Source organism: Clarias gariepinus, chromosome 11, assembly GCF_024256425.1.
Source record: "Clarias gariepinus isolate MV-2021 ecotype Netherlands chromosome 11, CGAR_prim_01v2, whole genome shotgun sequence".
Classification (NCBI taxonomy): Eukaryota; Metazoa; Chordata; class Actinopteri; order Siluriformes; family Clariidae; genus Clarias; species Clarias gariepinus.
The window spans coordinates 31,145,609-31,173,170 of record NC_071110.1 but is presented as its reverse complement, the minus strand read 5'-3'; the positions used below and the strand labels follow the sequence as shown (position 1 = coordinate 31,173,170).

Sequence of the window (27,562 nt, the reverse complement as noted above, 5' to 3'; positions counted from 1 at the left end):
TTAAAGCGACACCGAGGGCAGGAGCTGGAGGTGTTCAGTAGGTTTGCAGGTGCATAATGTCCTCTAATGGACATATACACACACACACTCAAACACATATCAGTGTGTGTGTGTGTGTGTGTGTTTGTGTTTGTGTGTGTGTATAAAGCAAGGACTTTATCCATCATGGTCCTGCTTTTTAACTGGAATTGAAATGTGTTTATTTGGAGGCAAATTAAAATAAATGAGGGTTAAACGGTGCAGTTCCGACTCATGCCTTACACACGGCCCGGAACTAACTGACAAATCTTAGATTTAGCAATTAAAAATGGCTAATGGATGGACAGACAAATGAAAGAATCAATGGAGGGATGTGTGGATGAGAGAATGAACTGATTGGTTCATCTGAACGGATGCAGTCTACATAAATATAACTATGAATTGATGAATGGATGCGTGCATGAGCGGTAGGATGAATGGATAGATGGATGGATGAACAGAGGGACGGGTAAACTAATACGTAGATGGGTGGGTGGATGGATTCATTCATTTAAAGGGATGAATAGATTTCAGGTTGGATGGATGGATACATAAACATGTCGGGTGTTGGATGCATGAGTACAAGACTGAATGATGAACAGAAGAAAGGATGGATACTTGAGTGGATGGATGGAGAAAAGGAGAGATATATGTAGAGATGGATGGATTATTTTGGATGAATAGATGGAACATTGAATTAATGGATGGATGATGGATGGAGGAACATGTTAGACGCTACAGTATATTGATGGATAAGAGCTAGATTGGCAAATGTATAAAATCTTGGGTAGATGGTTGGATGAGCATTTTGATGGATGAATGGATTGATGGATAGATAAGTTCATCTGAATGGATGCATCCTGGATGAATAAACAGATGAATAGTTGGTTGCATAAGTTGGTGGATGAATGAAAAGAGGAATGTGTGAATAAATGGAGATTAGTGGATGGATGCAGAAGTTGAGGGATGGATGAATGAACAGGGATGGGTGGATGATTAGAAAAGTAGATAGAAGAATAAACGGATTAGTTAATCCAAATGAAGGCTAAATGTATAAACTAGTGAATGGATTAGCGCATAAGTTGATGGATGGATGAATGAATGAATGAATGAACAGAGGGATGGATGAGTGGACAAGTGGAAAGAAACATGGATGGATAAGTTCTCCTGAATATATGCTGGATTTATAAATAGAACTCCGTGTAGATAAATAAATGAATGGATGGATAGATGGATGGATTGATGGATGGATGGATGCCTGTACATGTATGATACTGTAAAGATGGCTAAGGGTTGGGTGAACAGGTGAATAAATGTCAGATAAATATTTAGAGGAGATTTTTGTTGGACAAATACAGTAGATTGATGGATGGATCAGTTCATTAGATTGCCATGATTGGAAGGTTTGGATGGATGGAAGAATTGATGAACGTTGGCAGGATTCAGATGGTGGACGGATTGAAAAATGAATGAATGGCTGGGTGACAAGGTGATTGATCAATGGATAGATGGATTGGTTGGAGGAAGTAAATCGATTTGGAGGAATTGGTAGAATTAAACTGAAATGCTGGATACATTAGAAGGCTGGACAGATGTCTGATTTAATGGATGGATGGATGGATGGATGGTTGGAAGGAAGAATAAGTGGGTGAATGATTGGATCAGCAGATGGATGGATGGAGAATAGATGGCTTGACAGCCAGATGGATGGGTGTAGATGGTCCAGCAGGTGAATAGACAGAAGGATGAGTGAGTGGAGAAGAAAATAAATGAAAATGTGGGATTTAATTTAATTTCCCATGTGTAGTTGGATGGACAAACAGATGAATAGACAGAAGGATGACTGGCTGAGTGGATGAATGGATAAGTGCGTAGACAGGCAAATAAATGAAATAAGAACACTGTACAGGTGAATGTGGGCTTAATAGATGGATGGATGGACGGATGGATGGATGGATGGACGGATGGATCAAATCATCACAGATTAAACTACAGATGCATGTTGTTATTGTTACATTAACTGTTAGGCGAGCGATAGGGATTATTTCCTGTTTACTTACAAAAATTCGTGCTTACCTTCTTTTCTCTCCTTTTTCTTCCTCTCTTTCCCCTCCTCACTCTTTATCTCCCTCCTCTAATATCTCACTTTCTTTATCTTTTCTCTCTCTCCACCATCACGTGGTCTCGCTCTCCCACATCTTCTCATCGCTCTTGGTTTTACTTTGCTCAGCTTATCCTCCTTCCCGCAAATGCCTTTCATCTTCTCCTTCATCTCCCTCGCTCCCCCACTGTGCCTATGTGTGTGTGTGTGTGTGTGTGTGTGTGTGTGTGTGAAAATCATGTTTGGAATGTATGATATTAAAAAAGACAGCCTTATAGTGCAACTTAGCACCTGCAGACACACAGACATGCACATGCGTGAAGACATGTGCACACGCACATACACACACACACACACACATTTTTTTTATTTTTAATTATGCTGCCTGTCCTCACAATCAGCTGTTTAAACTCCCACACACGTGTATCACAAGCCGATCTTGTGTGTGTGTGTGTGTGTGTGTGTGTGTGTGTGTGTGTGCATCTCTGTTGCTCCTATTATTTCAGCTGTCTGCAATCACTCATCACTTTAATTAATATGCTAATGTTACTAGTGTAGCTGTTAAACACATACAAACACAAACTCCATGATACAGGTAGGGGTCTGTGTGTGTGTATGTGTGTGTGTGTGTGTGTATGTGTGTGTGTGTGTGTGTGTGTGTGTGGTGTTTTGTCTTATGCAGTTTCTGCTTGTTGCAAGCACTTTAGTCAATTCTTTCTCTCTCTCTCTCTCTCTCTCTCTCTCTCTCTCTCACACACACACACACACACACGGGTGCAAAGCGGACAGCAATCGAGCCGATGGTTGCTATGGTGATAAAATTAGAAGTTTGACGTTAAGACCTTTAGGAGAGAGGGTGTGTGTTCTTTAGCTGCCACTTTCCCTGGAAAGAAACCACTGATAAAGCGAAAACTTTTGAGTGTGTTGTTTTGTTTGTCCTTTCGTTCACACAACACACACACACACACACACACACACACACACAGACATTTTGTCTATACTTTTGTTTATAATCAAGCTCTTAAATAATAAGAGATGGCTCGCGTGTTGTTTGTATTTTGTCTGTTTATTTGGTTTTCATTTGCTCACTGTTTAAATTGTTCTGTTTTGTCTGCATGGGAAGTTTTTTTTTCTTGCGTTTTCTTTGTTATGTCTGTAATTTTGTTAAAATTTGTCTGCTTTATTTTTTGGTCTTCTTTGTTTTCTGTGTCTGATTGATTTTATTTAGTTTGCCTTCTTGTATTTTGCCTGCTCTGTTTTGTGTTTTTATGTTCTGTATCACTGGCTCGGTTTTGTCTTTACACAGGTACCTTGGATTGCGAGTGTTTCGCAAGATGAGCAAAAATTATAAATAGATTTTAACTCGGTAACCGAGCGAGGTCTTAAAATACGAGCAGAATTGTGGGTAATGTCTCCCATGCTCGGTCTCAGTGTGCAAACTGTTTACTATAACATTGTGACCATGTGCGTGTGTGCATAAAGCATCTTTCATTTTCTGTTTGTGTGTGTGTGTGTGTGTATTCGTGTGTGTGCATGTGCATGCATGTGTAAGTGGAAGTCAGTTTGTCAGTACACTGGTGTGTGTGTGTGTGTGTGTGTGTGTGAGTGAGAAAGTCATCCTACACAGTAGCCCCCTTCCTCCTCCTCTTCGCTCTCTGGTCTCAATCACTACAGTCACGATTTTTTTTAAAGATAAAGTGCAGGTTAATTTGTTTAATTTATACTTCATATTTTTTTAATGAATATTTTTGGGTTGTTGAACGAAACATCTGAGTTTTCATTATTTCTTATAGGGGAAATTTACTTTGATATACAAGCACGCTTCCGGAACAAATTATGCTTGCAATCCAAGGTTCTGCTGTATTTTTTCTAATCAAATTCTGTCTGCTTTGTTTTGTCTGCTTCAAATCTTCTTTTTCATTAGTGTGTATGACCACACTTAGGATTAATTCAAATCTGTGTGTGTTTCAGGTCTCATAACGACAACTGCCAGGAAGCTGGACCGAGAACAGCAGGCAGAGCATGTACTCGAGGTGAGGCGCTCACACACACACACACACACACATACACACACACACACACACACACACACACACACAAGCACACACAAACACAAGCACACACTCGCTCATTTGTATGTCACACATGCAAGCCCACATCTCTCTCTCTCACACACACACAGACACACACACACACAGACACACACACACAGTTAAAGTGAGGTGTAGAAATCCATTTTCAAATGGTGGTGGTAGATTGCACATTGATGGTAGCCTGATGAGAGCAAGATTGTGTACGTGTGTGTGTGTGTGCGTGTGTGTGTGTGTGTGTGAGTGTGTGTATGCAGAAAGAGAGAGAGAGAGAGTGGGAGGAAAAGAATATATATATCATGGTATTCTGTCGACAACGTCTATCATGTCTGTCACACCTGCAAACAAACACACACACACACACACACACACACACACACACTCTTGCTTTTTTCCGGTTCTTTTCAATATTTAGCATTTTGTATTTCTCCTGTCCCTCTTTTCTGTGTCTCACGTTGCCCCTCACTTAGACCAACTCTCTCATCTCATTATCCACATGATCATTTTCCACTTGTTTTTCTCTCCATCTTTCGTTTATCTGTCTGTCCCACTGTCTTCAGCACTCCCCTGGTGTGTTTTTGAGCAGATGGTGCTTGAAAGCATCTGCGTTTAAAATCAATTAAGTGACAGGAAAAATTAAACTTGGGTACTTATCCCCTCTAAGGATTTAATGATATGATAATGATATGCGTGTTTATCGGCCCATTGATGGAGTTTAATCATGACTCTCCATGAGAAACTTCCAGATATTTTGTTTAGAGAAAGTATGTGTGTGTGTGTGTGTGTGTGTGTGTGTGTGTGTGTAGGTGACCGTATCCGACGGAGGACCCTCGCCCCGTCACACCACTGTGTGGGTGGTGATTCAAGTCCTGGATGTAAACGATAACAAGCCCGTGTTCCCAGAGAAACTCTACCAAGTGCGATTACCTGAGCGTGGGCGGAGACAGAGAGGCGGAGCTATCTACCGCATCTTTGCCTACGACGCTGATCACGGCCCCAATGCCGAGCTCACCTACAGCATCGTGGACGGCAACGACGACGGCAAGTTCCACATCGACCCCAAGACTGGACTCGTGTCCTCTCCCAGGAAGCAGTTCCCCGCTGGAACATACGACATTCTCACTGTATGTTCACTTTGACCTTTGACCCCTGTCTGTGTTTCTAGATCAACTTAACTTTCATACATCTAGATTTTTGTTTTTTTTCTACAAATCTGTTGTAGCTATTGGACTTAAGCAGTTTAATAAAATATAAATTTATAAATTCCTTATATTTATTAAAACTTTATATGTATTTTTATATAAATAAACTTAGATGAAGTAAAATATGCAAATACTTATATGGAATTACAAAATTTATGTAACAAATTTTATGTCATAGTTTAGTACGTTACTTGCCGTAGAATTTGATATATAAAGAAGCAGACAAATATAAAAAATAGTTAGGTTTATTGTTAATTTATAAAAATTTTATTACAGAAACCGTTAACGTTTAGCTACCGTTTAGCTAGTTTAATACATACTGTGGTTTAAAACATAGTTAATATGTAGTTATATAAACTGTTTTAGTTTGTTTTCAGAATCTTATTTAGAAATAATAATTATGGAAATGTTTATTTTGTTATTAACACTGGCATTTAAGTAACTGATGTTAGATCAGTATTACTAGAAAACAGAACTCTAAAAAAAGACACCCAATTATATAAATAGCTAAAGATTAGTTCTTTATTTTACAGTAGAACTTGTAAAAGTAGTTAAAGTTAGGAATGCTATGAATTTATTTTGTTATTATTATTATTATTTGTTATTTATTTTGAATTTATTTTGAGTTAAGAATGGTCAGAAAAGTAATTTTATTATTTTATTATAATTTTATTTTTCTATAATTATATTTAATTTGTATATATTTTAAATTAATAAGACTCACACTTTGTAAATTTAGTTTAGCTTAAACAGTAGAATTTAGTTACAGGGTTTGAATTATTTTTCACCTTTGACCTCAGGTGAAGGCGGTGGATAATGGCCGTCCTCAGCGCTGGGCAACGGCTCGTTTGCATATCGAATGGATTCGTCGGCCGCCTCCAAGCTCCGTGCCGCTGGCTTTCGAAGAGTCGCTTTACAACTTCACTGTCATGGAAAGTGATAAAGTGGCGGACATTGTGGGTGTGGTCTCAGCCCAACAGCAGGGCTCCACCCCCCTGTGGTTTGACATCACAGGTGAGAAATTTTTGCTCCAATGAGAAGAAAGTTTTTGTCCATCAATAAATATAGGTCATTTGCCAGATCTATAGTTTACAGTTGCATTTTGGTTTCTGCTTGAACAAAAGAAATTTACTTTGTTTGTACAATTTACCGTAAATTCGCATTGTTACCAATATCACACTTATAACTTATTACTGATTACTGTTTATTTACAGGTACAGGTTATCAGGTAGATTGTTATGAGCGATGAGAAGACAATATATCTACAATAATCTTATAGATAAACATTTTATAGTTAAAGGTTAAATAAATGTTTATATACAAGGTTTTACCACGGAAAAAAAAAAATCAAGGTTACAGATACAATTTTCTTAGACGTCTAATAAAATCTAAAGTGTAGAATTGATTTAAAGGTTAAATGTATTATAGTAAAATAAACATAAATATGTTATTTGAAATGATTGTACAGTATATAGCATGTCTTTATTTCAGTCATGATTCTTAAATTGTTAAAAAATACATAAACATATTTGTTAAAACATTTCTCAACAGAATTGAGAATTTAATGTTTTAGTGAAATTTAAACATGCATACAGTACAAAGAAAGTTTGGCAATCAATTTACTCAATGCTATGAACTAAAATAGGGACATTTTAGCAAGTGAAATATTTTGAATCTTGCAAGGCAAAATTATCTGCCAATAGAACAAGAATTTTATCAACATTGGACTTAAAAATAAACTTAAAAATCTTATACTTGTCGTACTCATGTTAAGAAAGTGGGATACCTGTAACTATATTCTAGATATTTTCACTTGCTAAGACAATTTTTTGTTTAAAAAAAAAAGGATTGCGGCTTTGTTTAGTTTTTACGTATTGATATTATTTCTTTTTGATTAAAGTAAATAAAGTTTGTTTATTTAATTAATTTAACCTAAACATATATATATATAGATAGATAAATAGATAGATAGAAAGATAGATAGATATATCATTTTATTAATCTGTATTTGTTGTTGTTAACCTTGCATAGTTTATATGAATGGCCATAATTTAAACATATTAAAACATGTTAATTATTTTTACCAAGGATTCTAAAATTTAAAATCCATCGGCATATAAAAACATATGTTTAGTACAAAGAGAACTTATATTAGAAACCTAAAGGTACGTAAGGTACATGGTAACCATGACGATTAGGGTTGCCATTCCTGTTCCCACGACAGTTAGGTCTGTAAGGATGTCAACGATCAATCAAACATAAATAGTTTGTGTTAACAAGCAACAATAAAATTTTTTTGAAGTAATTAGCCCTTTGATGGGAACTTCACTGTTGTTAAAATTCACGTTAATATTAATAGTTGCTCGTGTTTCTCGACATTTTCCTGATTCCCACATTAGAGTCTGTCTGTTTATTTATATTGATAATGTTCAGGTCAATCGCTTAGAGTAACTCAGCATCGCTAATTAATGCGCAGTTTAGTTTCTGTTTCCCATAATGCACCATGCATGCTTTACTCGATATTCAGATACCTTCCGCTTGCTTCGGCTGTGGCTGCTTTGCACTCCTCCGTCGCTCTGCCTTTTTTTTTTTTTTTTTTTTTTGGTTCTTGGTCTGGAGTCACAGCCCAATTTTTTTTCTTTTTCCTATCTCTTACATTTTTCTGTCTCGTTTCATTCTTTACTTCATTTACTTTTTTCTTTCCTTCTCTAAACCATCCCTTTCTTTTATTTCCGATGGATGCCACTTGTATTCCTGCCACTATTTTGTTCATTTCTTTGTTTAACTTCTTCTATACCTCCTGTTATATCTTCATCCGTCTTGGTCACATGTTCTGTTGATCCTCTTCTCATTGTTCGTTGTCGTTTCTTTTTCGCTGCCTCTATTCTCTGACTGCCATCCTGTCTCTCTTTTTTTGATTTTCTCATCTTCTGGACTCATTCTTTTTCTTGATTTCTGTCTATTTTTTCATTTATTCTTACATCTTTAACCCTCATTCTTTATAAAAAAAAATCCAATATTCTTTTATTTTATTTTCTCTCCTGTTCCATGTTCTTATCCTTCGCTTTTTCCTGCCTTTGATATTTCTATTCTCTCTCCATCCCTCACTCTTTCTACTCCTCCTTCCTGGATCCCTCTCTCTTTCTATTTTTCCTTAATGCTTCCTATGGGAAGGGCCGCGTCCTTTCCGTGAGACGTTCTTTGTTCTCCAGAGTGCCTGTGGCAGCAACTGTTCTAAAGAAGGTATCAGCCCACCTTTCTCTCTCCCTCTCTCTGTCTCTCTCTCTCCCTTTCTTTATGTCTCTCTATTTCTGTTTCTCTCTCTTTCACGTGACGAGTCTTTCTCTCTACTGTATATTTCTATATCTCCCCTTTACTCGGTCTATCTTTCGTTTTCTCTCTCTTTCTCTCTTTCGCTCTGTTGCTGGTTGGTCATCAGCTCTGCTTACCCATCATGCCCTGGTGTTGTGCAGTGCTGCTCTCTGGTTGGCTAGTCATTGTACTGCAGGGGATTGTGGGTAAAATGTTATCACAATGATCATAAAACGTGTATAATTATGATATTTCTGTCTTAATGTATGTCTTTGTGTGTGATGTGATGTGTGTGTGTGAGAGAGAGAGAGAGACAGAGTGAGAGACAGAGAGAGAGACAGAGAGTGAAAGACAGAGAGAGAGAGAGACAGAGAGAGAGAGAGACAGAGAGAGAGAGAGACAGGGCGAAGGAGGCGTCCAACCCCTAGGCTACTCTTGACCCTGTCTGATTAAACGCTCTATTAGACAGCCAATAGAGTGAAAAGAAGAATGACGTGTGTGTGTGTGTGTGTGTGTGTGTGTGTTTGTGGCTTTGTATCCGAAGGCTGTTCTAATGATTAATATATTTATATACTGCAAGACTCTGTGACTAAAACTGATTATGTACTTCTGTGTGTGTGTGTGTGTGTGTGAGAGAGAGAGATTTAACCGTGTTTAGCCTGTCTCTATAAGGTACTGAACATTGTTGTGTGTGTGTGTGTGTGTGTAAGGTGGGGATGATGAGAGTGTGTTTGATGTGAAGGCCGCTGGGACGATCATCATCGCTAAATCTCTGGACGCTGAGCAGAGATCCTTCTACAACCTCACACTGGAGGTGACGGATGGGACCAACACAGCCTACACACAGGTACACACACACACACACACACACACACACACACACACACACACACACACACACACACACACACCTCCAGCGGTCCTCAGATAACAGGATTATATCAAATTTGAGTAACTCTTTGTGGTTTATTTTATACACAGTGTGGCTGCAAGTCCTGAAACACACACACACACACACACACACACACACACCTGCAGGTCCTCAGATTCCAGGATTATGTCAGATTCATGTAGCTCAGTGTGGTTTATTTAACAATTAAGTTGAATGACCTGAAGTCATAATGACACACACACACAAATACAGTGATTTGCCATTGTGCATTGTTATACGATGTAACACACACACACACACACACACACACACACCTCCAGGTCCTCAAATGACAGGATTATGTCAGATTCCTGTAACTCAGTGTGGTTTATTTGTCAGCAGTGAGGTTGCACAAACACACACACACACACACACACACACACACACACACACACACACACACCAGTTAGAGTAAATCAGCACTTATAATAGTATTGAAAATGTGGAACAGAAAATGCTTAAAAGATTCTTCTTTTTTACTTTGTATATATATTTTATGTTATTAATAATAATAATAATAATAATAATAATAATAATAATTTTATACACAACACTTCACCAGATGATTACCAGTGGCTGATTTGACAAACAGACTTTTTTTTTTGTTGTTGTTCACTACGAATTCTTTAATAGGAGTTGCCTGTAATAAGACGCAGCTTTATGAGGACCGGGGCTCGTCAGGTGAACTGCGTGTTCGATCTCCACTTTCTTTGTGTAGATCTTTATGGAAACACTGATTACACTGAGTGCTCATTTTATTAACACACACACTTCAGTCTTCTCACGTCTAACGAGACATTCTGTCATATAGTCGCGAGAAAAGCTGCAGTCGAGTGGATGAAGAATGGAGCACGGTTTAATTACACATATTAATGTGAGGAATCGTATTCTGTACACAGGAGTCTTTTTCATTACCGCAAAACCAACTGAGAGTGTAATGCGCGTCTCAGCTGTGCTAATGCCCCCATGCAGACCGTCTTTTTCAAAGAACTTCGTTTATTAGCACAGTTATTTTTTTTTATCGCCAAACAGCAGTTCCTCACTAGTCCAGAGTTTTTATTATTATTATTATTATATTTTTTACGGGCTTTGTGGTTAAGCCTGTCTACCGTTTCACATCGACTTCACATGGATTACGTTCTTGAGCGATGAGAAGTGTTGTCCAGTTACATCATTCGTTTTTATTCCACCACCACTAGGTGGTGCTGGTTTTCTGTCTATCTGAGGTCCTCTTTAGCATGCTATCTTAGGAATGTGTGAGTTGAATGTGTGTATAGTTTATATGGAATCATCATGAACTGGAGACGAGCTGATTTGATCACATCAGGTCACTTAAAACGCAAGACTCTACAGAAGACGTCAGGCACAGTACAGTGATGCGATTATTAAAGGAGTTCCCGGGAGGCCAGCGTTTCAGACTTGAAGTAAGCAGTCTGATCATGGCTCCGGCGTTTTTTTTAGAAGAAAACTTTCTACCTCTATGGTGTCCAAGCACTAGTGAAACACTGGGCACTGGGCTTCTGAGAACTGAGCTGGGATAGTTACCAAGACATTTAGTTTATCTTAAATAGCTAAAACTATATTTCCGAAAGTACAGTATGTGCACCCCTGACCGTCATGCCCATATGTGGCTCTTTTCTAAATTGTTGCCACAAACTATAAAACGCACAGCTGTCCTGCATTGCAGCTTCTCTTTACCGGACCCCAAAAGGGTATGTTCCAGCATGACAGTATACCTGTTCATAAAGTAAGCTTCATGAAGATTTCTGTCGACGTGGAAGAACTCAAGTGTCCTTCACGGAGCCCCGAACACCTTCGGGATGAACTGGAATCGGAAGTGGAGCCTTCTTGACGTCTAAAGATCAGTGCCTGACCTCAATAATGCTCTTGTAGCTGTGAAGTGAATGAACACAAATCCCAAACGTCGTCCCCCTAAACCTAGTGGAAACCCTTCCCTGAAAAGAGACACTTATTATAACAGGAAAGAGGGAATCAATCTGGAACAAGCAAATACAGTATGGGTGTGACGGTCAGGGCAGCAGAAATTCTACAGCTTCAGTTCGATCCATTTTGCTGCACATCCAGACGTCCACATTTCTTATTATATTTCAACAGTATTTCAAGCGTACAAAGCAACGAGACACTGTGTGATTTGTCGTAACCAGGGCATGTCATTCCCTACAGCTACAGTAATACCAGATATTAATAATAATAATAATAGGTTTATATACTGTAGCACATTTCTCGCACTCAAGGTCGGCTTGACAATTCAGATCTTCCAAAGGAGATGTAAGGTGGCAATTCAAAAGTCGTGGGAGGATCAACCGAGAACCCAGACGTCACACCACAACAACGACACACACAAGTCAAACTTATAAATACACATAGAAATAAAAGTCCTTCAAAGCTGTAATATCTCATATTCGCACCACGACTTTTTCAGATTCTAAACTTTGGTCGGTTGAATCATTTCCTTCAGCGTCAGCGCTGACAGCAGTGAAGTTCCAAATCACAGGTTTCTGTTAATGCTCATTTTAATACATCATTGTTGCTATAGTAACAGCTTAAATGACATTGTAACCACTAGCAATTTGCTGTCGTGTATTTTTTTTTTAGCTATTTATGACAGTTTTGTTGAAATTTCTTTGCCCTGAACATGTTTATCATCTCCTTAGAAACGTAACGGCTAACGACTCGGTAGGTAGCTAAATCATTAGCCTCGGTGATTAGCAAGCTCTTTCTTAGCCTTTATATTGTCCTGGTTGCTAAGCAACAATATTGTAACCTTTTTTGTTTTTTTAATAGATGTACCATTGTAACCTTCCAATGTGCACAAATTCAATTTGTCCCAGCGCACATACATATATACACACACACACACACACAAACACACACACAGATGGATCTCCATGTGTTGCCATTGAGAGCAGAGTGAGGTGGAAGTGCGCGTCTGTTTGCTATATAATTAGAAGAGTCAGCGGGGTCTCTTCACACACACACACACACACACACACACACACACACACACACACACACACACACACACTCATGCATACAGCATAGTGATACATAAGGGCAACATATGCCACATTATGTTCCATATATATGTGTGTGTATGTGTGTGTGTACGCTTAGGTTCTTATCACCGTCCTGGATCAGAACGACAACGCCCCGGTGTTCTCTCAACCTACCTACGAGGTCATGGTTGCCGAAGACGCGCCCCTTTGTACGGAGGTGCTGCAGGTCTTGGCGTCAGATCGAGACGAGCATCATCGCTTGACCTTTGCCCTGTTGGGCAGCGTGGACCCTGCCAGCATGCGTCTGTTTCGCATTGACGCAAACACGGGGCATTTGTACACCGCGCAACGGCTTGACCACGAGACAAACACACAGCACGTCCTCTCTGTCATGGTAAAGTTTAGCGAAAAATATCAGAAAATGCTTGCGTGTGACAGTGACAAGGGAAACTTCAGAAAAAAACATGTTACTGGCCACATTTAGGATAAATGTACGATGTAGTAGTGTATTTCCTTATTAGCTAATCTTTTGATAAATCATTAGCTCATTAGTCGTTAACCTACACACATACCTATTAATGAGTAAAAAGTAAAGTTGTTGTGATTATTTATATTATATTATTAAATTATTATGGCCATTAATTATTATTTTTTTTGCCACATCCCATTATATTTTATCCCCTAGTTGCTAGAAAGTTGCTAGTTTAGTTATGATACGCCTGCAGTATCGTAGCTAGCAAAAACTGAGAATGTTGATTTAGGTTTGACACCACATAGCGCTAAACAAAACTAGCAAGCTAAGCCCACATTAGCTAGCTAATGATTAGCTAGCTAAGCCCTAAACTGTAAAGAACACATTAGCTAGCTAATGTGTTCTTAACAGTTTAGGGCTTAGCTCGCTAGTTTTGTTTAGCGCTATGTGGTGTCGTACCTAAACATCAACATTCTCAGCTAAACCATGATATAATACACAGACACAGATACTACATGCACACAAGCACACAAGCTTAATAAATTTCGAATGCTAGTTCTTGTCAGATTAGTTCTACTAGAATATAACCTTCATCACCATTGACCATTCGATCTGCACAACAACTTGGAACAGGTTTTACGCTGCATGGATTGCAAGAAATCCATCACTGAGCTCCCAATGCCCTTGCCGCGGTTTTACCAAACTGTTAATTATGTGATTAGCTGATTAGCTTTCAGCTAGCTACTGAATTTACTACAATAGTATTGAAAACCAGGAAGTTTTTGTTAAAGTGTCTTTACTACGCTTTATGACGCCTTATAGATCAGACAGATTAGCATGCAGTAGATTAGCTTCCTTCTTTTACTCTTTCACTATCGTCTTCTCTCCGTCCATCATCGTGCCTCTTACTTTCTATCTGAGGTTAAAAAAGGACAAAGAGCTCTTATCTGTCTCAGTTTTATAGCTCACTAGCTCCCTCGGTCTTTCTTTCCCCCTTGTCTGCCTGCCTCCCTCTTTATATATCTCTCCTTTTGCTGATTTCTCTCTCTCTCTCTCTGCCTCATAAGATAGAACTCTTGCCTGCTTTTCTGCCTTTTTCCCATCCTTTCATTTTTCATCATTAATTCTCTATTTTCTTTTTTAGCCCTTCGTCACTTCACTTGCGGCTGTGTGTACCTTTCCGGGTCTGTGTGTGTGTGTGTCTGTTAATGTCGTCTCCCGGCGCAGCAATCTAATTATCGATCTGATCACACTCACTCTCTGTTTCAGCGCTCCTCTATGTGTGTGTGTGTGCGCGCATGTGGGTGTGTGTGCGCCCCTCATAAATATTCCCGCAGCCTGTGAAACAGATGAAATGTGTTATTGTGATCCACCGAGAGATGTTATCTGTGTGTGTGTGTGTGTGTGTGTGTGTGTGTGTGCGAGACTGAGTAAGTGTGATTGCTGTCTGTTGCTGTTTCAGAGGCAATACAATTTACTCATACTTATTTCCTGTCTACTTCTCTCTTCTTTTCTGTTCCCTCTTCTCCTCTCTCTCTCTCTCTCTCTCTCTCTCTCTCTCTCTCTCTCAGGTAAAAGATCAGGAGTTCCCCTACAGACGGAGTCTTGCACGCGTTCTCATTGGTGTAGAGGATGTGAATGACCACTCCCCCCAGTTTACCATGCCGATGTATGACGGGCAGGTGTATGAATCGGCAGCGCTCGGCTCTGCCGTCGTCACGGTAACGGCTCTGGATAAAGACAAAGGCCAGAATGCACAGATAAGCTACAGTATAGAATCAGGTAATAATACTTCAAGTCCCAACATACACTATGTTACTATAGAAACGGCAACCTATTAGAAAGAGTGCTACTCCTGTTTGAGTTACTGTTATAGAAAATGAATTAATACCTTTTGAAATCTGATTAAACACATAGTCCCTTTTCTTGAGTTAGTCAAGCACTATGATACTAAAAATATACCTCTGTGTGTTGCTGCCTCCACAGGAAACATCGGGAACACATTCCGGATTGATCCCATCCTGGGAATCATCTCTGTCTTTCGCGAGTTGGAATTATCCTCCATCGGTCACTACGTGTTAATCGTAAAAGCCGTAGACCACGGCTCACCTGCTCTGTCTTCCACGGCAGTTGTCCGCATCGCTGTGACTCTGTCTAACAATTCAGGCCCCAAATTTCCCCAAAACGAGTATCAAGCCGAGGTTGCCGAAGGTGTTGCTATCGGAACTTCAGTAACCGCTGTAACCGCCCTTAGCCTGTCCACGCTAACCTACGAAATCCGTCACGGTAATGGGGGTCGGACGTTTCGCATTAACCAGTACAGTGGTGTGATCACAACACAAAAAGGTCTTGATTTCGAGACCATTTCCTCATACACGTTAATCGTCACGGCGACCAACATGGCCGGACAGTCATCCAATGCCACCGTAACGGTTGTCGTGCTTGACCAGAATGACAACGCTCCTGTGTTTCAGCAGTTGCATTACCAGGGTGACATCAGTGAAGGAGCAGGGCTGAACAACGTGGTCATGAGCGAATCCGGTGAGCCTTTGGTTATACGAGCAACAGATGCTGACCGGAACCATAACGCCTTGTTAGTGTATCAGATCCAGGAAGAGAATGCCAGGCGTTTTTTTACTGTTGATGCAGGCACCGGTTCTATTAGAACCATTGCTCAACTAGACCATGAGAAAACACCTACGTTTTATTTTCACGTGAGCGTAAGAGACAGCGGACGTCCACAGCTGTCGGCTGAACATCCTGCCGAAGTCACCATCCGAGTGCAAGATATTAACGACTGCGCACCACAGTTTTCCCAGGATTTCTACGAAGCTGTTCTTCTGCTTCCTACCTACGAGGGAGTGGAAGCCATGAGAGTCTCTGCCTCTGATCCTGATGGAGACGGTGAGTCTGACCTCACCTACTCACTGACTGACACTAGTCTGGAGCACTTTGCTGTAGAGTCGCGCACTGGGCTAATCACCGTCCGAAACAGCACCTTTGGCAAAGACCGTTTCCGGTTTAATGTTCGAGTATCGGACGGACGTTTCTCCAGCACAGCTCTAGTGACCATTCTTGTGCGTGAAGCACTTGACAGTGGCCTGGCTTTCACACACAACATCTACAATGCTAACATTCAAGAGAACACTGGCAATGTCACAACAGTTGCCGTGGTTACTGCACTTGGCAACAAATTGAATGAGCCATTACGTTATACTTTGCTGAACTCTGGTGGGAGGTTTCGAATCCGTCCCACATCTGGAGCCATAGAGACAGTGGGAATTCCCTTAGACAGGGAGGACAAGGAGGAGTATGGACTTTTAGTGCAGGCGAGTCGCGAAGAAGACCGGTTGCGTGTTGCAAGGGCACTTGTTCGTGTACTTGTCACAGATGTCAATGACAACGCACCCATTTTTGTGGGACTCCCGTATTATGCAGCCGTGCAGGTGGAGGCAGAACCAGGAGTGTCCATATTTCGTGTGACAGCTGTGGATAGTGACAAAGGTCCAAATGGAGAAGTCAGTTACTTTCTGCAGGATGAGCTGGGACACTTTGAAATGGACCGTATCAGCGGCGAGCTGAGGTTACGCCAGGCATTTGATGCCGATCTGTCCAGTGTGGAATACCAAATCCTGGTTTTTGCTCGTGACAGTGGAACACCATCACTGTCCTCTTCTATCACCTTCCCTGTCACTGTTGTCAACCGGGCAATGCCTGTTTTTGACCGGCCATTCTATTCTGTTAAAGTGAGTGAGGATGTGCCTGTGTTCACTCCAATTTTAGGAATCAATGCCAGCAGTCCAGAAGGACAAAATGTTCTCTACACAATCACACATGGCAACCCTGACACCCTTTTTTCTATTGGATTTGACACTGGAATCATCAGTGTTATAGCCCCTCTGGACTTTGAGGCCAACCCGGTCCACAAACTGATCATTAGGGCAACAGACTGCCTTACAGGAGCTAGAGCAGAGGTGGATGTAGAGGTGTCAGTTTTAGACATGAACGATAATGCACCTGTGTTTGAACAACCAGTTTATAAGGCAGTAATTTCTGAATCAGCCATGATTGGCACTCCTGCTTTACAAGTTCAAGCAACAGATAAAGACTCAGCAAAAAATGCAGCAATTCGCTACCAGATCATCCCTGATCGCAGCAACAGCACAGATCATTTCCACATTGACAGCAGCAGTGGATTAATCTTAACTGCCCGTTCCCTCGATCATGAAACCATTCAGCGTTATGTTTTCTTTGTCAAAGCAACTGATAATGGCTTTCCTCCTCTTAGCACTGAAGTGCAGGTCACAGTTCAGGTGACGGATACGAACGATAATGCTCCAGTCTTCAATCAACTACTGTACGAGGCCGCAGTTTATGAACTTGCACCCAAAGGGCACTTTGTCATGTGCATTCAGGCGTCTGATGCGGATCAGTCTGATGTCGACCGACTACATTACGGTTTGGTATTAGGAAACGAGCGATTGCTATTTGACCTGGATGCATCCTCGGGCATTCTAAGTCTGAGTGGACAGCGGCGCACGCAGCGCATGCCTCCCACTGTCAGCTTGAATGTGAGTGTTTCTGATGGCGTTTTCACCAGCACAGCACAAGTGCACGTACATGTAGATTGGGCTAACTTGCACACGCCACAGTTCACCCAGAGCATGTATGAAGCAGAGGTACGAGAAAACATGCCAGCTGGATCTAAGGTCATTATGATTAGGGCTCAGGATGCTGATCCTGGACCGTATGGAGAAGTGCACTACGTTTTGCTCTCAGATACAGCACGATACTTGTTTAGTGTAGACAGCAGTGGTCAGATATCGACTCTGGAGAGGTTGGATCGGGAAGAGCAAAATGAATTTGTGCTGTCTATTGCAGCAGTTGACACAGGAGGAAAAACAGCATACTGCCATGTTCGAGTTACAGTGCTAGATGAGAACGATAACGCCCCACTTTTTGATGCTTCGGAATATCGAGCTAGTGTTCGGGCAGAGGTGGAGCCTGGCTCTTTAGTGACACAAGTGCAGGCTTGGGATGCTGATCAGGGCCTAAATGGAGAGATAGGCTACAGCTTATACAGTGAAGCCAGTATTCAAGTCACAGAATTGCTGGATATAGATCCTGATAGTGGTTGGGTCGTTACCAAAGGGAACTTTAGCCCTCTTCAAGGGTCAGTGTTGTCTTTTTTCGTGAAAGCCTCGGACAGTGGTATACCAGTCCGGCATTCTCTGATTTCTGTGTACATTCACGTCCTCTCAAACGATGCCCACATGCCTGTCTTCACTCAACCACATTTTTCCTTTACCATTCAAGAAGATACACATATTGGTTCCACAGTAGGAGCAGTGCATTTGCAGAGCCAGCGTGGAAAGGACTCCTTACTTGTCAGTTTCTCTGCTGTGATTGGTCAGACCATGGAGAGTAATAACGATGGGTTTTTTGTCGTCGACAAGGACAGTGGAATGATAAAACTGGAAAAACCACTGGACCGTGAACAAATTCCTGAATTCCATTTCAAAGTGACCGCAACCCTGCAGCAAGGACTCGTAGATTCAGTTGCTGTCGTAGATGTAGAAGTAAAAATTCTGGACATAAATGATAACAAACCAGCATTTGAATCCAATTCGTACGAGGCCTCCATCAATGAGGGACTTCCTGCCGGTACAAGAATCCTCCAGGTGCTGGCAGTGGATCCTGACTGGTCAGCCAACGGCCAGGTGACATACAGCCTCGCTCCACCCGGGCTTCTTGGATCAGGAAGTGAGGATTTAAAGGACAGTGGGAGCTATTTTACAATTGACAGCACTTCTGGGTGGATTTCAACTCTAAAAGACCTTGATCATGAACTTAACCCCATCCACAGTCTTACAGTCTGGGCATTTGATCTCGGCGACCCTGCCAGTCTGTCGTCCTCAACCACGGTTGCCATAGCAGTTGGCGACTCCAATGACAACATGCCCGAGTTTCTGCAGCCGCACTACTACGGCAGCGTGCGGGAAAGTGATGCACCTGGAGAAGTGGTTGCTGTGCTAAACACCCGTGATGGTGATAGCTCCCCTGGCAACCGTCAGGTCTCCTACCACATCACAGGTGAGAGAAAGAAATGTCTTAATAGAAAGTGCATATTGGGTTGTTTAGAAACAACCTGTAATTTAGTTTAAAGGGAAAATTGTTTATGAAAAGGTTCATGTTGGGATGTTTATGTCTTTCAATGTGTATATTACAGCAAAAGACAGGTTATATTATGGGATGTAAAAAAAAATTCTGCATTCCTGCTCACATGAGCTGCATTTTTATTATGGACCAACTGCATTAGTGTACACCTTGGTGTCTCCTTGTCCAGCGATTGACCTTAAAAAAAGAACCTTGATAAAGGTGAGGTTTCTTGATTACTGTCTTACCCAAGGATGGACCTTGGAGGTCTTAGGACAAAGGGTCATCACTTTCCGTGTTGCTGCACAGAACCTTCAGTATATATCTTTTACCTGTATATAGGCCAGGGGAGGGTATCTTCTTATATGAGGTCACATTAGGTAGAAAATCTAATCGGCTTGTTTAAACCACACCCAATACGAAAACAGGAAAAGAATGAAAAGCATCCTTCCAATCCAAGTGGGGCAGGCTGTGTTACAGCAGTAGACAAACACCAGATATAAATGCTGCCTACCTGAGGATCTGCCTTCAAATTGCATCATGATACTTTTGGAATATTGATTGCTAGTTTTTTTTTTTTTTTTATTACCTTTTTTCTAACATAGCACAGTTGCCCTCTAGTGGTGGAAACATATAATCATTTATTCGACCCCAAACATTTCAGCGATGAAAATGCTGAAATAAAGACAGTCCTCTGTAGTGCGCTCAGACTTTTGGACCCTAGACACACACATACTTCAGGTTGGAGTGGAAATGAAGAGTAAATTAGTAATACACACCGCCGTCATGAACGTTCGATTGATTTGTGTAGGAAATAACCCCATCGTAAGAACCAGCTGTGCACCTCATCACACAGTGTCAAATGCAGTTATGATTTTGCAGAATGTCTTGTCTAGTTTTGTGGAGCACCTTCATAGAGGACAACACACACACAAACACACACACACACACACACACACACACAGATGCAGCCTGTATATCGTTTTAGAAATTCATAGCATTGCATTAAGGAGCTGCCATGGTTCATAATTCATGAGTTCCAGGACACACAAACACACACACAAACACACTTTGATTGAGGCAGAATTTAGATTAAAGCACAGCCTCAGTGGCTGTAAACATTTTTTTTTGTGTGTAATTTTATGAAGTTTTAACTTCACAGCACTCACTCACCCCCCAACACACACACACACACACACACACATATTTCAATTACACTTCTCCGTATCTATACGAGTGCTACTCTGGCTGGATTTTTTCTTCTTCCTTTTTTCACTCATTTTCGCTTACGTCTGGTTCTCTTCCTTTGATGTTTAAATCCCTTCGGTTTCAGACAAACTCAAAGGTCAAACACTGACTAATGGACTCTTCACACCCCCAGACAGAGGTGTGATATAAACACATAATGGACAAAGAGAGAGAGAGAGAGAGGTGTAAAAAAAACTGCAAGAGTGACAGGCAGAAAATGAAAAAGAAATTGAAAGAATTAAAAAGCGATAGAAGATAGATGACAGAACAAGAGAGGGGAGAAATAAAGAAGAAAGGAATGAGTCCTACGTTTTAACGTTAAGATCCCCCCCCCAAAAAAAAACCCTTAGCACCATGAAAATAGCAAACATACCTCGCCAATTTATTAGCAATACCCATTTCTTTCTTTTTTTTTTTTCTTTTTCTTATATATATATATATATATATGTGTGTGTGTGTGTGTGTGTGTGTGTGTTTGCCAGAAAGATTGAGCATAGACATAACTCAAATAGCCGCTCTATACAACCATAATGAACTGAAAAGCTTCGTTGTATCCACTCACAACACATCCAACCTTCTGGCACATTCGAGTTCATATTAAAGTGGGCACTTGATGTATTATTGCACACATTTAAAGTGTGTGTACAAATAAATTTTTGAAAGTTTGAAAACCCCTGGCATACCACAAATACTTCGCAGAATTAATTTGAATCGATGCGACAAATGCGCTAAGTACACTGTGCTACAAATAAACTCGCTATTAAATAAACTCATCCTGACTAATACGCCTGAAAGTGCTAAACACCAACACAGTTGGCGATAACAGACGTAACGCCTTATGGTAAAGTCTGTCCGCTCTTGGCGACATGCCTGAGCAGATAGTCCTTGCTTTTTTAATTGAATTAAGACATACTCGATTTTAATGTTTCAAAATCTGACACAAATTTTATAAGTAATGTGTGCTTCAGTAGCTCAACTTTTCCCGCCTTAACAAGATTGTAAAATAGCAATGTTATTTATAACTAACTATAACTTTTTGATAATTGTCTGCTTAGAAAAAAAAGAGGACATATCCTAAACCTTACACACCTTACATTTATATGACAATATTAACAGAATCGTAGGTTTTGCACAGTAATTGGTATTTTCTCTAAAAGTGTTTACTTGTTTTTTTTTATGTTGTTTTGTTAAGAAAAAGTACTAATTAACCTATGTAACCTAAAATGTTTAACCTTTTTATTGACGTCTTACAGTAAATACATGCTAGGGTTTATCCTAGCATTGTTGGCATATTAGCAAAGTGAACTTTCTACTTGAATTCCCGCTACTTCCTTACAAGTTTATTTATTGAAACTAAGAAGAAACCAAGTTTTCTCTAAATTTTTTTGCAAACCGGATCACTAATAAAAACTAAAGTTTGGCATATTTTAATTTTTTTACTTACACATGACTGATTTTTTACTACAGTTTTTACATACTAGGCTAGCACAATTTAGCTATGTTTAGTGCTATATACTGTAGCTACATTTAGTAAATCGTGTAACAAATTCAATGATGGGACAATTTCAGAATTTTCAATTTGACATTTTTATTGTTTTTTTTTGTCATGACTTTAAATAAACTAAATTGGTATAGGCTGTTAGATTGTTAGATATTGTTTTAATAAACTTCTTAAAATTTTGCAAGTTAATAGGGTTTCCCACTATGCATCAAGAGACGACTAACAGAGACACAGTAATGACAACAAAATGTCATAAATCGACTAAGTCGTTATCACATGTACAGCTCTGCCATTATTAAATCAGGACATGAATAAATTTCCTTTTTTTTTCATCTTAACCTAGCTACTTAGCTAGCTTTTTTGCTTCTTTGGTTTTAAAGTTTTGAAGTTGTGTCAGTCATGTCAGTCATGTGGAAAACACACACCTCAACAAAATTTAAGTGACTTTTCAATGTTCAAATTTTTTTTAATGATACAACAACACTACTTAGTGACAGTAGTAAGTAAAGGTATTTGTAAAGTTCATTTGTAATAGATTACAAACGTAAACCTTTTTAGAAACGTATGTCTGTGTGGTCTTTGGTAATTATTGATGTTGCGTTTGTTGACTCAAAAGTAGAAAATAATTAGGCACAAATAACAGCAAGTGATGAAGCGGATAAAGGGAGGGGGGTGCGGTGCTGGAGGAGGAAATAAAGTGAAAAAGACAAAAAGTGCTTCTATGTGTTATTAGCCTCCAACAGAGTTAAACTGCAATCTTTGTAAATAAATACATATGTTTGTGTGTGTGTGTGTGTGTGTGTGTGTGTGTGTGTGTGTGTGTGTGTGAATCACGTCTGCGTAAGAGCACACTGATTGGACACTCATTGAGATAACTCTTTTAGATTATCGTGTTCCATTTAATTTCTTCTATCCATCATTCTACCAATTCTTCCTTAATCTCTCTCTCTCGCTCTCTTTGTCTGTGTGTGTGTGTGTGTGTGTTTGTGTTTGTGTGTGTAATATATTTGTGCCCATGAGTGTTTTCCATTAATAACTTAAATGAAAATAAAAAGTGTAATTATTACAGTAGATTGTTATAAACCTGGTATGACTGGTTATTAATATGTATAAGTCTATGTGTGTGTGTGTGTGTGTGTGTGTGTGTGAGTTTATTGCCTTATGAGAATGACATCATGTTCACCCACCAACCACAAGTAGATGAAAGATGTTATGGGGACAAAAATGCTTGTGACCTTTACAGAAATAGTGTGTGTGTGTGTGTGTGTGTGTGTGTGTGTGTGCGAATGACTTGTGGACGAAAGAAAGATGCACTGTGCTTGTTGTTTTTCTACTGTTTTTTTTTTTCACTTAAAAATAAAAAATGTAGTAAGAGCTCCATGTAAGACCTACAGTAGCTTCAGGAGCAGCTACGCACAATTCTAATTACAAGACTAGCCACATACATGACCAGCTAAACAGACAGCGGTAGCTCGACACAGGTATTTAATTTGTTTCAGAGGCGAGTTCTTAAGGCGAAACTTTCCCAAAGGAAATAATGTAAATGCAGATAATCCGTTCCAGCCACCTAAAAATATTATAAATATTACCAATTTCTGACATTATAATAATATTTTTTCATATCACTAGCTTCATATATGACTAGCTACACATTTGACTAGCTCTAAACCACCTGCACTTACAACTAGCTACAAGGCTAGCTACACATCTAACTACAGTAGCTATGAAACTAGCTTCACCTATATTTTTCATAAGGGGGTTTAACTCATGTTAACCAGCTAATCAGAATTAGCAGCGAAAATATGAATTGTATTGTATCGTAAATAGGTAAAATCGTAGTTGTTAAACAGCATGTTTGTTCGTGTGTGTGTGCAGGTGGTAACCGTGGCGATGTTTTCGCCCTGAGTTTACTCTCCTCCGATTGGAAGCTATACGTGAAGCGGCCGTTGGATCGCGAGCAGCAAGAACGTTACGTCATCAACGTCACGGCAACTGATGGACTACACGTTGCCACGGCGATCGTCCATGTGCTTGTCACTGATGCCAACGACAACGTCCCCGTGTGCGACCCGGTGAGACACAAACACGTGCCAACATACATACATACTGACAAAAGGCAAAAACATGGCCAACAGGTATTTTAAGGTATTTCTGCCTCATTCGTGTGTGTGTATGTATGTATGTGTGTGTGTGTGTGTGTGTTTAGGTGGTGTACACTGCATCCATCTCTGAGGATATCCCTGTTGGAAATTTGATCGTCAGAGTCAGAGCGACGGATGCAGACATCGGATCTAATGCACAACTCCAGTATACACTGTCTGGGGGCGGGGCTGAGGACTTCAGCATACACCCTTACACAGGTCTGTCTGTCTGACTGTCTGTCTGTCTGTCTGTCTGTCTGTCTGTCTGTTTGTTCGTTTGTGTCTATTTGTTTGCTCATAAGATGCTAATATTTTGTGTGTGTGTGTGTGTGTGTGTGTGTGTTGTAGGAGAGCTAAAAACAGCGACGTCATTGGACCGGGAGAAAGTTGAGCGGTACACTCTTGTTGCCAGGGCGACAGACGGGGGCGGGCTTTCGTGTGAGGCGACTGTTTCCATCACGCTACTGGATGTTAACGATAACCCTCCGAGGTTTGGCTCCGCCCACTACGAGACCAGCGTTTATGAGAACACAGCTGCGAAAGCGCTACTTACACAGCTAAATGCCATAGATCCAGACCTGGGTACGAAACACACACACACACACACACACACACACACATAGTGCTGCTCCAATGGTTCCGAGCATCTCCTGCATTATTGATGAGTCCCCGTGCAAGTATGCGATCTGTTCTGCAGTGTTGCTACATGCCTTCGGTCACATTTTTTCCACTACAGGCGGTTTTCACTCTGCTCGAAAAAGCAGCCGATGCCAGTGTGATCTCGACATGGCGAGCTGCCCGATGAGTGATTCTGCAAGATTTCAGGCCTGTCTTCAGCTGTTTTATTAATACCTGCTTTTCATCCGGCTAGAAACAGACAGAGTTATCTGGAGTGAATAGGATCTCTGTGGATGGTGACCTCATGTGTGACATGTCCATGAGTGTATCCTGGACGTGCTGTAATGTTTTTCCCATCAAGAAAATGCCAAGAATCTGGTGAAAACATTAAGCTGATAGACTATACTTGCTTTGTTCTGGTTTCTTTTTTTCCCCTGATTGTCTCAGCTGGCTAAAACAGACTGAGGCCTGCTTAGGGCAATGTTGCTGTTTAAGGATAGATTGGTGCCTGGATATTTCTCCTGTGTCTACTGCAAACAACACGCCTCCATTGATGGCGAACAACCAAAACTCTGTTGGGGTTTCTAGTATAACATTTGTCCAAAATTTCTTTTCCTTTTTTTAGTTAATATGGTGTTGTAGATGTTTTTACCCCATTATGTTGTGTATATTATCAGCTGCATCCTTTAGATGTCCTCCCAGCTCAGTCCGGGTCGAAGATGTGGGTTTTTGTACTGCCGTGAAATCTCATTTCATCCAGCCAGAATCCTATGATGAAACCAGTGTTGGGGTTTATCTCTTGATGGAGTGGGATATGAGTTACTTTGACAACCTGGACTGGGGATGCAGTCTTGCTGACACAGAAAGACTTAGAAGCCAATCCGCTTAAGGACTTGTGGACCTCTGGAAGGATGCATGTTACTTTTTTTTTTTTTTTTTCAAAGCAGTCACACTTTCGTAGGCTATTCGACAATCGCTTGTTCACTGCATTAAGGTTTTGGACAAGTCGATTAAGTTCCATTTTTCCAGCAGCTGCCAGGACATGATAATAGTGCCTACTGTACTTTATTTTGTGCACTGTATGGTCAAATGTATATGAACACCTGACCGCACCGTTCACAAATTTTAAACTTGCACTCTGTACTGTTGCTACTATAAAAGCCTTCACTCTTTTGGAAAGACTTTACACTGGTTTAGGGAGTGTAGATATGTTGCATTTAGTGAGATGATGTCAGGCAAGAAGTCCAAGAATTCCCAATTATTGATCAATGGACTTTAGTGTGCCCCTGGACCCCTCTAGAGTTCTTCCACTGTAACTATGGCAAACCATATCCTCATGGATCTTGCTTTGTCCACATGCTGGAACTGGATTGGGTCTCTTACTTTCAGTAATGTGAAATCTTAATGGTACACCATACAAAGACATTCTAGACAATTGTGTGCCTTCAACTTTGTAGCATCAATTTGGGGAAAGTTCTCGTATACAGGTGTTCACATACTTTTGGCCATTTAGTTTTACCTGTTTTGAAACATTGTTGACTAGGAAAATTTGCTAAAATTTGTCCTGGAGTTTATAATAACAATTACCACTTTTCTACTGTACCTCTACTTTCTCCTGTGGTCTATGAAAGTTCTTATAACGTTGTTTTTTTCCTGTCTAATGATTCACAGAAAGAGGTAGTTAAGTATGGTAACTGTTTGAGGGGTCTAGCTCTAAACTAAAAAAAAAAGAACAAGAATAAAGAACTTTAGCATGTTCCAAGCATTCTGGACCAGTTTCTTGCAGGTGTTCTTCAGAACCATAGTTAGAGGTTTTACTGTAACGGATATCACCACTATCATTTGACTGTTTCTGTAGACAGCTTTATTATCATTCATTTTCCAGCCTTCAGCCACACCTGGCTGATGGACAGATAAAGAGCCCCAGCTGGAATAATGTTTAGATTGGGTATCTTGTGAATTTTAATGCAGCTGAACTTCCTTCCTAATTAAGCACCTGTTGATTACTTCCATTCCTCTACACGGAATTCTCAGAGTTCTTCCCAAACATTCCACAATCAGTCTCCACAAAAGACTATGACTTCCAAATAATGTTCAAACTGCCTCTGCAAAAACAGAAGGATCATGTTACTCCTGTAGTAGGGTACAATTTGGTAGGGTTTCAATCAGTTCCATGTTGGTTTGAGATGGCTTTGAAGTGTTCAGCCAACCTTTAATCCATTTTGAGCTTGAGTCTTTTTGTGAGACATTGGCAGAAAGGCAGCGGTTTTGATGTGTCCTAATGGGATGTAAGAACCGTAGGTTCTAACCAAAAGGAATCTTGATGTATGAGATGCTCCACAACTTTAAACATTTTAAGCGGCCATGTTGACTGGATGTCATTAGGTAACTGGTCAATGAACTGAAGAAGAGGAAAGTAAAGAAGCCTATATACTTGTTAGGAAGTGCAGTGGCAGCTTGAACCCCTAACCTTCAGATCATTAACAGAGAACATTAATTGTTGTGCCAATACTGCCTTAAAGGCTTTTTGAGGCCCAAATGGGGATTGAACCAGCGACCTTGGCGTAATTAGCACCACACTCTAAGCAACTGAAGCTTTATTTGATGTAGCCAGGAAATTACTCTTTGCACATTTGTTTAAAACTCATCATTAGACTGTTTCCTAACCATTCTAAAGTCTTGAAAATTTGAGTCCTAGACCTTGAAACCTATTTAAATTTTGGATAAGTGATATGGTGAGAGTCTAGTCCAAGAA

At 40.3% G+C, this 27,562-nt stretch overlaps 1 protein-coding gene across 6 annotated transcripts in view; it reads left to right on the top strand.

Annotated features, from left to right (window-relative positions):
* Window positions 1–27,562, top strand: part of fat3a (FAT atypical cadherin 3a) — a 70,028-nt gene that overhangs the window by 23,293 nt on the left and 19,173 nt on the right. For 3 of the 6 annotated variants that reach the window (XM_053507557.1, XM_053507559.1, XM_053507558.1), the window contains exons 4-14: window positions 4,091–4,152; window positions 5,016–5,333; window positions 6,212–6,425; window positions 8,586–8,654; window positions 9,434–9,570; window positions 12,790–13,065; window positions 14,715–14,925; window positions 15,130–19,236; window positions 23,924–24,120; window positions 24,255–24,408; window positions 24,538–24,771. In XM_053507557.1, the coding sequence (XP_053363532.1) occupies window positions 4,091–4,152; window positions 5,016–5,333; window positions 6,212–6,425; window positions 8,586–8,654; window positions 9,434–9,570; window positions 12,790–13,065; window positions 14,715–14,925; window positions 15,130–19,236; window positions 23,924–24,120; window positions 24,255–24,408; window positions 24,538–24,771 (5,979 nt within the window). The remainder of the gene's footprint in view (window positions 1–4,090; window positions 4,153–5,015; window positions 5,334–6,211; window positions 6,426–8,585; window positions 8,655–9,433; window positions 9,571–12,789; window positions 13,066–14,714; window positions 14,926–15,129; window positions 19,237–23,923; window positions 24,121–24,254; window positions 24,409–24,537; window positions 24,772–27,562) is intronic. The other 3 variants (XM_053507562.1, XM_053507560.1, XM_053507561.1) reach the window with 1 other exon arrangement.